Here is a 13,204-nt window from a genome sequence, read left to right as displayed (position 1 = left end):
GCTCCGTTTTTTTGTAAGGATATGGCTTCAGGGCACATTATTGCCCTGCTTTATATTCCAACTCTGCCAATAACAGAGAGGAGACAAGCATTCTCATATCCTCCTTCCCAAATTTAAAGTTCAGGAACTCCCTGGGTCTCTGGCTCTGGATCCAGTGGATCCAGGGTCCCTGGGTCTCTGGGTCTGGATCCAGACTCCCTGGGTCTCTGGGTCTGGGTCCTTGCTCACAGTGCCCTGCATTCTTGTGGCCTCATCATTTCAGCCACTGGTAGACAGCAACAAAACCCTAATCCCCAAAATCTGAGCTGCAGTCTTAAATATCCTATCCATTAATTCATTCGCTTATTCTTTCCATAAACATTTATTGAATATTCCTTATGTGCTATTTAGGGGATAGAGGAAAAAAGACCCAGTCTTTGCTCTCCAGGTGTTTTCAGACTGACAAAAAAAAAAAAAAAAAAGTGTCAAAGGTGCTGTGATAGAAATATCCACAGGGCTACCTGAATGGGTCATGAGCAATGCAAGCTTACCCTGAGACCTGGCATTGGGGACCCAGTCTGAATCTTGATGGGTAAGGTTGTAGGAATTCTTCATGCCCTGACTGATTCAACATATATGTACCAAACACCCATAATATGTCAGACTCTGATCTGGGCTCTGAGGACTTGGTCATAATGAAGCAGCCAAGGTCACTGCTCAGAGCTTACATTCTAGTTGTGTCAGGGTGGAGGCATGGGGAGAAGGCAGGAGATACAGAAGAGACAGATTACAAACAAGTTAACAATGAGCAAGCCATTTATTCTAGGGATTTTATTGAGTATCTCCTATGTGTCAGGCAGGGTGTTAGGGTGGGGTTATAAAGACACATGAGACATAGTGCCTGTCCCTAAGGACATTTCAGGCAGGGGGAAGAGCCTGTAGGAAGGTATAGAGCAAATGATGGGGCTGTGTTGAGGGAAAATCAAGTCATTCAGTAGAGATGGGGCAAAGGGTGTGGTTGGTAATAGAGAGGGTTCCCTCTTCTACTTATGAAACTCATCCCTTGGGCAATCTAGGGCAGAGTCCTTCCTGGAAACTTCATATAAAACTTCTCAAAGTATTTATTGAGGTAGGAATTTAGGAACAAAATGTATGAACTACCCGTATATAAAAACAATTCAGTTTGTCTAAGGTGTGGTTCTCCTTGCTTGAAACACCAACCAAGAATGAGTTTTTGACATTCCGAATTCAATTTCTTTCCCTCTTCTTTCCTTTCCTTTCTTTTCCTTTCCTTTCCTTTCCTTTCTTTTTTTCTTTTTCTTTTTTCTTTCTTTCTTTCTTTCTTCTTCCCCCTCTCTCTTTTTTTTTCTTTCCCTTTCCTTCTTTCCTTCTTTCCCTCCTTCCTTCACTCCTTCCCTCCTTTCTTTCTTTCTTTCTTTCTTTCTTTCTTTCTTTCTTTCTTTCCTTCTTTCTTTCCTTTTTCCTTCCTTCCTTCCTTCCTTCCTTCCTTCCTTCCTTCTTTTCTTGCCCAATTCCTAGACTGGTGCAATTAAAAGCAAATGTTGGGCTGAAAGCATCAACATGAATCTACAAACTATGATCCACCTCTGAGGTGTGCTAGGAAAGTAATTGGTTAATGTTTGCACAATGCCAGGACATTCTTGAATAAAAGGCCCTATATAAGTTCAAAGTATTTGTAATTATTGTGATTATTACTATAACTTGTGAGAGTTAGCCATAACTCTTTTCATAAGAGGATGAAGTCAACACTTTTAAAAAGAGGAAGCAGGACAGGGACTCTATATAAAGCATTGTGGACTGACTTGCCTCTAAGGACAAGAGGTAACAGAAGACAGGTGAGTATAAGATGGACTGGGGAAACTTACTTTCAGGCTTATTTAGAGTGAAAGATCCAGTCTATGGTGATCAATTGGTAATGATGGTGTCTTTGCTGCTAAGTAAACAAGAAAATTTGGAGTTGGATAAAACTTAAAGACCTTGCAAGGAAAGCCCAAGTTATAAAAGATTATGTAGATGATGGGATGATTTTTTTCTGTTCATTATAATACTTATAAAAACATAGATTTCTGTTAATGCAAGTGTAGAGTTACTTTTGGATTTGTGAGTATGTGCAAAACAAAGAACAGAAATAGATGTACATTTAACAGAAGGTGTAATAGGCTGAATAGGATGTCTTTGCTGTGATTTCAAAGCCAAAGGATTGACTGGGGTGTCTGGGTGGCTCTTGATTTCAGCTCAGGTCATAATCTCATGGTTTGTGAGATCGAGCCCCAAGTTGGGCTCTGTGCTGACAGCAGAGAGCCTGCTTGGGATTCTCTCTCTCCCTCCATCTCTGCCTCTCCCCCTGCTCTCTCTCTTTCTCTCTTTGAAAATAAATAAATAAAAATTAAACAACAACAACAACAACAAAGCCAAAGGATTGAGGTGTTGGTATTTTGCCAGATAGCAATCTCTCCCCCACCATCACATTCCTGACAACGTTGCATTAACCTCATACACCTTACATAATGGCTCTATAATAGAATCCTATTTTCTCTGCAAACCTTGAAGGAGCTAAGGCCAACATGTTTAGCAGCTTAAGCGTGGCTAAGTAAAAGGAGAGACAAGCTTCAAGCAGATTTAACAGAGAGGCCATGATCTCTTTCATTTGATCTTTGTTCAGAAAGAGATATTCTGGGGATAGCTCCCAGGACCAGGAAAGGAGCCTTCCTGGAGTTCTCAACTCTGGGAAGAGTTTGCCCAGATGGGCAAAATGAGGAGAATAGGGCACAGAGGGTTTACAGAGAGAGAAGAAAGGATTTGCCTGCAGAGAGTGAAGAGATGCCATCACACCTTTGGGGTTGGTAAACTGCTCATAATCCAAATTCAGGAAACATACATATTCACAGACCATGCAATTCTGTAAAAAGTGAGTTCAGGGGGCGCCTGCGTGGCTCAGTAGGTTAAGCGTCCGACCTCAGCTCAGGTCACGGTCTCACGGTCCATGAGTTCAAGCCCCGCATGGGGCTCTGGGCTGATGGCTCAGAGCCTGGAGCCTGCTTCCGATTCTGTGTCTCCCTCTCTCTCTGCCCCTCCCCCATTCATGCTCTGTCTCTCTCTGTCTCAAAAATGAATAAAATGTTAAAAAAAATTAAAAAAAATAAAGTACATTATAAGATAATTTAAAAAAAGTGAGTTCAGAAGGAACCTTAAATTTTACTCTAAAAGTTATATTTTTCTCAAGAAAACGTGATCATAGTAGAAAACATTTGATATTTGTGACTGTCATTGCTATTATTTTAATTTAGTCCTGTTGGTGGATAGCAATCTGCAGAGCAATGGGCTAGGGTGTTGCTGTGAGGAGAGAGGGAAAAGACAGGGCAGCAAGAGTGTGGATGACTAAGAGGAGATACTACTGGAAAGGCCTATCAGCCCACAGGGAGCAAGCAGACGGAAAGACAAGTTATCAGTAAAAGCAGGCAACAAGACAGTGTGGAGTGGGAGACCTGTCTAACATGCATGTGTAGAGTGGTCCTCAATTCTTCTAGCATCAAACAGGGGGCCATGATGGGGCAGGGTCAGCTTCCTCATCAGCACCTCAGGGAGCTGATACAACACATTTTCCAGGCTGGTTGGAGGGCCCTAAGGACGTGTAGTGGCTATGATTTAAGGTTTCTGGTGAAGACCTGAGAGCACATTCATGGAAAAGGAACATGAGTTCTGTAGTGAGAGAATTACAAAGACCAAAAACTTTTTTTTTTTTTTCAACGTTTTTTATTTATTTTTGGACAGAGAGAGACAGAGCATGAACGGGGGAGGGGCAGAGAGAGAGGGAGACACAGAAGCGGAAACAGGCTCCAGGCTCCGAGCCATCAGCCCAGAGCCTGATGCGGGGCTCGAACTCACGGACCGCGAGATCGTGACCTGGCTGAAGTCGGACGCTTAACCGACTGCGCCACCCAGGCGCCCCAAAGACCAAAAACTTTTATTTCCACCTTTTTCAGAAAAATTGCTTAAGGGAGGAGAAGATGGTTTATTATGCCTTACAAACCTAACCAGTGCTTTGGGAATTATAAAGCATTCAGTGGAGGGAAGGTGGGTAGAGGTCATCAGGAACTTGAACTGGCCCCAAGGGATGCTCAGGTTGTCTGTTTCCAGTGTGCCCATCAGGCTACTGCTCCAGCTTGTTGACATCCTGTGGTGTGTGTCACTGTTTTGCTCTTCAGGAAGGAAGAAGAGGGATGCCACCAGAGCTACTGTGCTTGGCATTAATTATGAGCACTGTGCTGTCTTGGCTTGACATTCTAATAATGGTTTCAAGTGCAGGGAGCCCCAGGGGATTAAGAAATTAGCCATAAGTAACCAAATGGACACTTGGTTACCCTGAGCATACTCCAGCAATGCCTCAACAGTCCCTTCTAAAACACAGAGTGCTTTTTGGCATCTGTAAATTTGGGTCACAGAGTTTGAGTTATTTCAGTATGCTGTGTTTCTTTCCATTGTCACTTGTTGCTCTTTCCTGATGCAATTAAAACATAATAAAAGTAACTTTGTATTTCTAAGTAATTGACACACATAATTACATAGCCTCTTTTCATTCAAGTGCTTGCTCAACAGAGCTTTAGTTCCATTCTTGGAATGTGAGGTAGCTTTCATGTTGCAATGAAAACTAAGTCCTTTTCCACTTGGGTTTCCAAGAGGAAGTATTTTTGTTCCCTGGAAAAACAGCAACAAGAGTAAAATGCCCTGGGTTTAGCATCTGGATGCCAGCAGTGCTTTTTTCTTCAGGATTCTTTCCATAAAGCCAGTGAGAAGTCTCTGTGAAGACAAACTTTCATGAGACTGTATGAGCTTTTCCTATACCTAACTGGCTCTTTCTCCATTCTTTTTCCTGGGACTCAGTGTCCTCTCTCAGTCAGTGTTGGAGGCTCAGTGGGTACATAATAAACAATTCCTGTTGAGTGTTTGAACCTGAGAAATTTTGCAGACCCAGCTAAAATTCCACGTTCCTGTAGCTTTCTGAGCATGGCATTTTCCACTCAACTAAGGGAAATCAGGTAGACCATCTCAGTGTTGTGGGGAAGAAAAACAAAACAAAACAAAACAAATGGCCATGTCTAAGGAGCACACAATTGCTTGGTATAAGACTTAATTCAAATGACTTCCTTAATACCTCTCCTTTACCTTGAGACATAATCTTTTCCTGGGTGTTTGGAAGGAAACACCCATAAAGAGTAATCTCACCCATAAAGCCGCCAGGGTGGCTCAGTTGGTTGAGTGTCTGACTTTGGCTCAAGTCATGATCTCATAGTTTGTGAGTTCGAGCCCTGCGTCGGGCTTGCTGCTGTCAGCTTGGAGCCTGCTTTCGATCCCCTGTCTCCCTCCCTCTCTTTGCTCCTACCCTGCTCACTCTCTCTCTCTCAAAAATAAATAAAACATTAAAAAAAAAAAAAGAATAACCTCAAAACAAAAGAGATGAGAAAGTGCCAAGTGCTGTATTTTTATGCACACTCTTACTTATAATGATAGTAGTAATTCAAAATGATAGGTAGTCAGGCTCAGCTGACCTAGGGAGAGGATGAGGAACACTCTGCAGTGGGAGGGGTTAGTGGGAGGTGGAAAATTTGGGGACAGAAGGCCAGCTCCTTCAGCATTGCCTGGAGTCAACTATGCTAAGTGGCATTTGTGTATTTGTTAGGTAGCTAGTGGGAGAACCAAGGCTCTTTGCACACATGGAAGTTGGTTACAGAAATGGTTGGGATGAGAAAGAGAAAGTGGGTGAGTGCAAGTGCTTGATGCTGACCATTTATCACTTCTCCCATCTAGTGAGCATCTTGTAAGTTCAATTCTGGCCCCCTGCCCATGACCTGACTTCATGGGATTTTGACTTTGCTGGTGGAATCAACCCGTGTCTCTATCTTCCCAGGTTCTGGCCCAGGTTTTCTCCTGTACAGGAGTCTTGCAGAAGGGGAATGGGGAGCATGGCTTAAGGTGGCCAAAGGGGTCTGAGATTCCCAGGCTGGGGGGTTAGAGCAGTGAGGAAGGTCTACCAATTCCTTCCTCCAATCAAAACAAAGTATGTTCCAAGACCCTGAAGGCACTATAACCTTTCCTCTACACTGAACAAAAAAGAACCCAAATGAAGAGAAACACTAATATAAGATTCTCCTTTTCACATTATCTTTTCATAAGGAGAGGGCTACAACTGAGATAAGGCTCACGCATCAAAAGTTTGTTTTTCAGCATCTGAACTCAGGTCACTATGTTTCTCAGTGTTGAGAATCAAAGTATCTTGTCTTCTTGAAATAATTACTATCCAGTAACTTGTTGGTATGGTGAGTCCCTGTGGACCAAGCAGGAGTATCATCATTTTAAAGCTAATTAAAAGGATGGATGGAGCACATGTCTTACTTTTGCTTTTCTTATTATGATTCAAATAATTAATTTTCTTAGTTAAGATATGGGTGAAAAAGTTTTTCTTTTTTTTTTTTTTTACCTCTTTCCATAGAAACATTACATATTGTTATGTATGATGACGATTGATGTTTTCACATCTTTGAGTTAATTTCTATTCTAAAATCATTTTAGGACCAGTAGAATCAGCTCATCAATATGTCTGTGCTGTGGCTGCTTCTGGGTCTCCTTGCACTTACTGGTGAGTAAGGGTCTCCTACATGACCTTGGAGATGGGAAGGGTAAGCATAGGAACAGAATGGTATTTCTGATACTTGAAACTGCAGTAGAAAATGTTTTTTTTCTAAGCTGTCTAAAAAATACTGGACTTAATAACAGCCACTGAAAAATAGCTTCTTTCCAGATGCCCCACAAAGGAGGGGGTTCCCCAGAATGTAGGCTTGGCTTAAGACAGCATTGCTGGAAGCTGGACGTTAAATATACATCATTGATAAGTATTTATTTATAAGTGCTATAGACTTTATACATCATTGATAAGTATTCATTGATAAGTACTCATTGATAAGTACTGTAGGCTTTAAATATACATCATTGATAAGTACTCATTGATAAGCACTGTAGAAGAATTGTGATGGCTTCCTGTAATAATTCAAATGCAATTTCAAATAGAAAACTAGCATGAAGGAGATCAAAAACATGTGACTAAGCTAACCACTGAGGCTGACATAGCTGCTATGCTTGAAATTTCAGATTTGGTCTTAAGTTTCCTTGCAGCTGGGGCAAAGGAAAAAGTACATATTTTTTGATAAATAAAAGGGGGAAGCATAGTTTCTCAGGAGAAGCAAATTTTATCATAGCTGTAACTTCTGATGATTACTCAGAAAGGGTGTTACATTTATTCATTTATTGATTGATCCATTTATTTAACAAGTATTTTTAAATTTCAACAAGATATTTTGGGAATATAAGGAACTTTAAGGAGCATTTAATATGACTAGGGAGTGGCTATGGGGCAGGAGCAATGAATGACACAACCAATTACAATATTAAGGCTATTTGTCACCAATTATAAATATAAAAATGTACTGATTGAAAAATAAAAAAAGACACATCAGCTCATTTAGCTTTTACTACACTTAAAAAAGACCAGGTCTTTTCATCTCAGACCTGAGATGAAAAGTAATCTATTTCTTTCAGATTACTTATCAAAAGTTCGTAAATTAGAAGTATTTACTCCAAAATATTAATATTTTCAGATGTCAATCTCAAGAAGCTCTCAGTAAGAAATTAGAACTTTAAAAGGCATTTATATAAATATACAATACACATATGATGATGTGTAGTAGATTTATTTCCAAAGATTGGCAAATCATGAAGATTTGATGATATGAGCAAAGAAGAAAGTAAATAAAAAAAGAGCAATCTAATGAGAAGTCCTTACTTCCCTCTGGTTCTCTAGAGCAACCATAAATATCTCACCTGACCAACCGGTCAGGAATATTTGACGGTGAAGTACTGAGAGTTCCCCTAGCATACAGGATGAGGACTAGTTACAGGGAAGAGATCATCTGGTTTGATTCCAAGACACCAACTCAACAACATTGGACATCCCCAGGGCTTTGCGAAGAGTATAGCTGCTCCAACAGTTCTCCATGCCTGAAGGATAGGAGATGACAATTTTGTATCGAGGGGGTTTCTGTGATAATTTCCTAGTTACCATACTGTAAATTTCAAAAGTGTTTCAATTTAGAGTGAAGTTCTTATAATTGATTTTGGTAAAGTTCTTTTTATTAATGGTACTTCATTCATGGACAGATGATCAACATGAGTCTAGTTCAATGCCTTACATTGAAATTTTCTCAATTTGTAGATTTATCTGAAAGCAGCAACTGGGGATGCTATGGAAACATCCGAAACTTCAACACCCCTGGAGCATCTTGTGGGATTGGAAAACGTCAAGGCCTGAACTACTGTGGTATTTATAATCCCAATGTCCACCTCACCCTCCACTTCCCTTTCTCTCGGAAGGTGCCTCCTTTTGGCAAGGGTGACTTTGACAGGATCTTGTCCCTTCTCCCGACACTTCACACCCATGTCTCCCTGTCCTTCCTCACAAATTTTGGTCCTCTCAACATATCCTTTGGCTCCCACTATTTCCCACAGCCCCACACTACCAAGTAGTGGGAAGAGCACTAGATGTGGAGTCCAAAGACCTTGTCTAAGTGTGTGCTGTGGTTCTTCAATGAGTCATTTAGTTCCCCTCCATCTCTACTGAAAGGACTTTAAAGTACTTATTTTATAGTCTTGTTGTAAACTCTAGTTGGTAGAATGTAGATGAGAATACTTTTGAAACCACAAAAAATGCTTACAAGGTAAACGGCCAGCCAGGTAAATCAGTATTAGTTTTAATTTTGCCCAACATCCTTGTTATTCTACAATGGTTTAAGACCATGCAATATCTGGATGTCCTTTTAGGTGGGAAAGGTGGGCAAGAGTGAGCAAACCTGTCAGGGAAACAAGGACTTTTTAAAGGGGTTGGGGAATTCTCTCTTTCACATCTGGTGCCCATTGTAGCTGATGGATAGGCATATCTGTTTGGGGTGCTTAGGATGGGGCCAGTGTGCCTGTGCCTAGAGAATTGTCCTGTGTGGGCCAGAGCATCCCCTGAGAGTCCAGCAAGAGGCACTGGAAGCCATAAAGGACCCTGCCTCAGTGGACACCAACTCAAGCCCAAAGAAGAATCATACTTTCAGGTCCACTAGGATTTCAGACTGAAACATGGGCTTCTTGGTCCTAGACCACTGCCCAGATCCTTGGAGTGTGATTTCTGTCCTCTTGAGCTCCCATGTCAGCATAAGTCACACAAGCCACATCCTTCCTTCTGTGTTTGCTTTAGGAGTTCGTGCTTCTGAAAGGCTGGCTGAAATAGACATGCCATACATCCTGAGATATCAGCCTGTGATTCGTACTGTTGGCCAAAAGTACTGCATGGATCCTGCAGTGATCGCTGGTGTCTTGTCCAGGGAGTCTCATGGTGGCAACATTATGGTCAATGTGGACAATGTGGGTGATGGAATCGGGGTTGTGCAGGTAACTCTCTGTCAGTTATGACATATGGCTGTTGTGATGCATGGCATGATGCTAAGGGGACATCTTCACATTTGTTGTTGTGGACACCCTGTAGTGCAGTTCTATGGAACACAGAGTGAAAGGTGCTCCCTGGCACTGTGAGAGCCACATCCCTGCCTGATGCAGGTAGTAGCATCACTGTTTTGTTTTGAGCCATGGTTTCTTTTCAAAATCAACTACACTGTGTTTCCAGGATATCATCTGTGGTCCCCTAGTCTGGTTCCTTGTTCTGTTATTTTGTAACCACGTGACTTCATTTAATCTTCCTAGGCCTCAGTTTCCTCACCTATAAGACGCCATCCTCATAGAATTGTTATGAAGACTCAATGCAATAATGGGAAAATGTGCTTAGTATCTGGCAGATTCTCAGCAAATATTGTATTCCTTTTCCTTTTCTTTCTTCTACGCAATTCTTAGTTGTGAAGATCCAGTTTTATTTTTGCACTAATTTTGCCTGGTCTCAACTTGTCTCACAGAGACTCCCAGGGAACTGGGCATTAACCCCACTGTTGAATTCATTGTGTCTGGGCGGGGGGGGGGGGGGATCAAGGATGGCAAGGAGACAATGGTGCTGTGATTTTTTTTTCTATTACATTTGACATTATTATTGTAATTGTTGGGAAGGCTTTAAATACTGTGGTCATCTTTTTAGCTTTTAGGAGCATGTGATCTCCTCAGTGATCTTTAAACTGGCTTCCTATTACTATTTGGAATGACACTTTGCAATTTAAAAGTACTTTCAAATACTTTATCTCATTTTGATTTAGGGACTCATCCGATAATCTGATGAGGATGGGGTGAAGGGGAAGTCATGCAATCCATCCTTTCCAAGTGAGGAGGTGCTTTTACAAGGATGGAGTCATTGCTGCAAAGTCACATGGCAGCTGGAAAATGCAAAACAGGGACCAATACCAACAAGGGCGATGTTAGGGTCAGCATCATTTCTGATGCCTTGCTCTGCCTTTGTGAAATCTTGTCCTTGGGAAAAGGATGAGCCCATTTACTTTGAAGATGAAGGAATTGTCCCGAGTCAGACATTTCTCCTAAATATGTTGAAACTCATGTGGAATGGTAACCAAAGATGTATAAGAAAAATTAGAAGTACTTTTAGATATTCAGATTACCTGGAAGGAGAATTACAAGTACAGATAGAAAAAGCCGTTTCTGACCGGTTTGGAGGGCTTACATTTAAACACTGAAGGAGGGCATCAGACTGGGATGTTCACTACTTCTGTCACCTTAGGTTTTCAATTCTGCCTCTCATCATTATAATGAAGCAGTTGCAAAATGTCTGCTCATGCTTCACTTGCCCAAACCTTGTAACTTTTACTGTTTATTCCCAGGGAGATTAAAGGTGGCATTAGCTCTGCCAGAGGAGGAGGAGAGAAAAAAGAAGGGAAATTAAAAAGCAACACTGATCCCATGAAGTCCTGTCACTCTCCCACCTGGCTTACTTAGCTTTTCCTCTGCCTCCCTCTAGGACCCTGGCCTTTACGCTCCCACATCCTGGATCAGCGAGTCCCAGGTTTCTCAGATAATCGAGGTCCTGACACTTAGGATCAAAGAAATCCAGACCAGGTTTCCAACCTGGACCCCTGACCAGTACCTGAGAGGTAAGTGTAACCCAGGGTTGGTGGCTTCACAGCATGAAGTAAGAAGAACAAATACAAGACATTACATCAGATTCCCCCAAACTTCAGTTGCCTCCTATGAAGCAATTAGGAAAGAGAATCTAAGCTAACTGCTGAGACCCTGAAGCAATGAGGGACTATAGGGTCAGCATTAACCCATCTCACAAATTCCAGGTGGACTCTGTGCCTATGCTGGAGGTCCTGGCTACATCAGAAGCAGCCAAGACCTGAACTGTGACTTCTGCAATGATGTCCTTGCACGAGCCAAATACTTCAAGAGACACGGCTTCTAATGCTTCAGAGCAAACAGGAGGCCTCAAGGGTTACACAGATGAAACTAGCCAATGGAGCTTGTAACTGTGAATCTGAATTTGACTTGAAGGTCATCAATATAACATGAATCACATTAAAGGAAGAGTTGTCTGCATTTTGTGGTGTGGTGTGTATGTAAATTAAGGGTTATGTCTCCTTAAAGGTATTTCCATGGAAGTTAGCTGCAATGTGGATTTCCACAAAATGAATCCTGTATTCATTGACTGGCATTGCCAGATATAGCAAATAAAAACAGGAAACCCAGTTAAATCTGAGTTCTGGGTAAATGATGATTGACTTTTTAGTATAAGTCCCATGCAATATTTAGAACACTTTTACCCTAAAAAATTATTCATAGTTTATCTGAAATTCAAATTTAACTGGGCATGTGGTATTCTATGTGGCAACTCTTATCACTGATTTCCTTGATAAAAATCATAGTTTTTAATTTTAATTGAGGGGTGTCTAAGTGGCTCAGTTGGTTAAGCATCCCACTTCGGCTCAGGTCATGATCTCACAGCTCATGAATTGGAGCCCCACATCGGGCTCTGTGTTGACAGCTCAGAGCCTGGAGCCTGCTTCAGATTCTGTGTCTCCCTCTCTCTCTCTGCCCCTCCTCCACTTGTACTCTCTCTCTCTCTCTTAAAAAAACATTAAAAAATAAATTTTAATTGAAAACTTTCAAAGAGAAAAAGGGTGGGATGGTGGCCAGCCCCATCTTTTGGGTGGAGAAGTTTCAGGAGATTTGCTCCTTTGCAGCATTAGCTTAACCCTAGGACAGTCTCTTTGTCATTTAATTTTACCTCTTCCTTTCCTTTCCTGGACCACATAACCTTCTCCTGCGCCCATACTCCCCAACTCACCTAGATTATTCCCTGTTTGGGGCACTTAAGACTAACAGAGCCAGGCCATAGGATAGTGATTCATCAGTCAGAACTGCCCTCAAGGACATTGACCAACACTATACTGGTAAATTATTTAATCCAAAGGGTTGTGTTCTATAAATGTAATAAATGTCCATTCCTCCCTACTACATGATATCAATACTCTGCAGTGTGTCATTCTAGAACAACTGTCGTCATTTCAAACAGTATTTTTTTTTTAAGCAACAACTGTGTGCTTAGCTCAACTAAATCAATTAAATCATACAGTATAGTTGGGGATAACAGCCAACCACATATGTGCACAAGGTACAAACTCAGGGCCTATAGCAGGTAGCCGTGTGAAGAGCTCATCTTCAGTGTCAGGGGCCTGTGGGACCTGCCCATGACCACTGGTGCCCTTGACTTCCTCCAGGGCCACTTCCTTCTTTTTTTTTTTTTTTAATGTTTTTATTTATTCTTGAGAGAGACAGAGACAGAGCATGAGTGGGGGAAAGGGAGAGAGAGAGAGAGAGACAGACAGACAGACAGTCAGAATCTGAAGGAGGCTCCAGGCTCTGAGCTGTCAACACAGAGCCCGATGTGGAGTTGCAACTCATGAGCTGTGATATCATGACCTGAGTCCAAGTCGGAAGCTCAACCGACTGAACAACCCAGGGCCACTTCCTTCTTAGCCTCCCCACCCACTGCTTTCCTAGACCTACTTTCAAGGCTGAATGCAGGTAAGGGGTTCCCACCAAGGAAAAATGACTAAGGAAGCCTCATGAATACACCCTCCTTGGGGATTTACATTTCATTAGTACAAAGGAAATAGATTCTGAGGCACTGGTTATCAGCCCACAGGTGAAATATATGGGT

At 41.8% G+C, this 13,204-nt stretch overlaps 1 protein-coding gene across 1 annotated transcript; it reads left to right on the top strand.

Moving 5' to 3' along the window:
- Positions 1 to 6,565: 6,565 nt before the first annotated feature.
- On the top strand, positions 6,566 to 11,580 carry LYG1 (lysozyme g1). The gene is made up of 5 exons (XM_058686350.1): positions 6,566 to 6,634; positions 8,264 to 8,368; positions 9,290 to 9,483; positions 11,003 to 11,135; positions 11,328 to 11,580. The coding sequence occupies exons 1-5, from the start codon at positions 6,592 to 6,594 to the stop codon at positions 11,444 to 11,446; spliced, it is 594 nt and encodes a 197-aa protein (XP_058542333.1). The 5' UTR covers positions 6,566 to 6,591; the 3' UTR covers positions 11,447 to 11,580.
- The last annotated feature ends 1,624 nt before the right edge of the window (positions 11,581 to 13,204 follow it).

Source organism: Neofelis nebulosa, chromosome 9 (genome assembly GCF_028018385.1).
Source record: "Neofelis nebulosa isolate mNeoNeb1 chromosome 9, mNeoNeb1.pri, whole genome shotgun sequence".
In the NCBI taxonomy this organism is placed as follows: Eukaryota; Metazoa; Chordata; class Mammalia; order Carnivora; family Felidae; genus Neofelis; species Neofelis nebulosa.
This window is presented reverse-complemented; position numbering and strand designations above follow the sequence as displayed.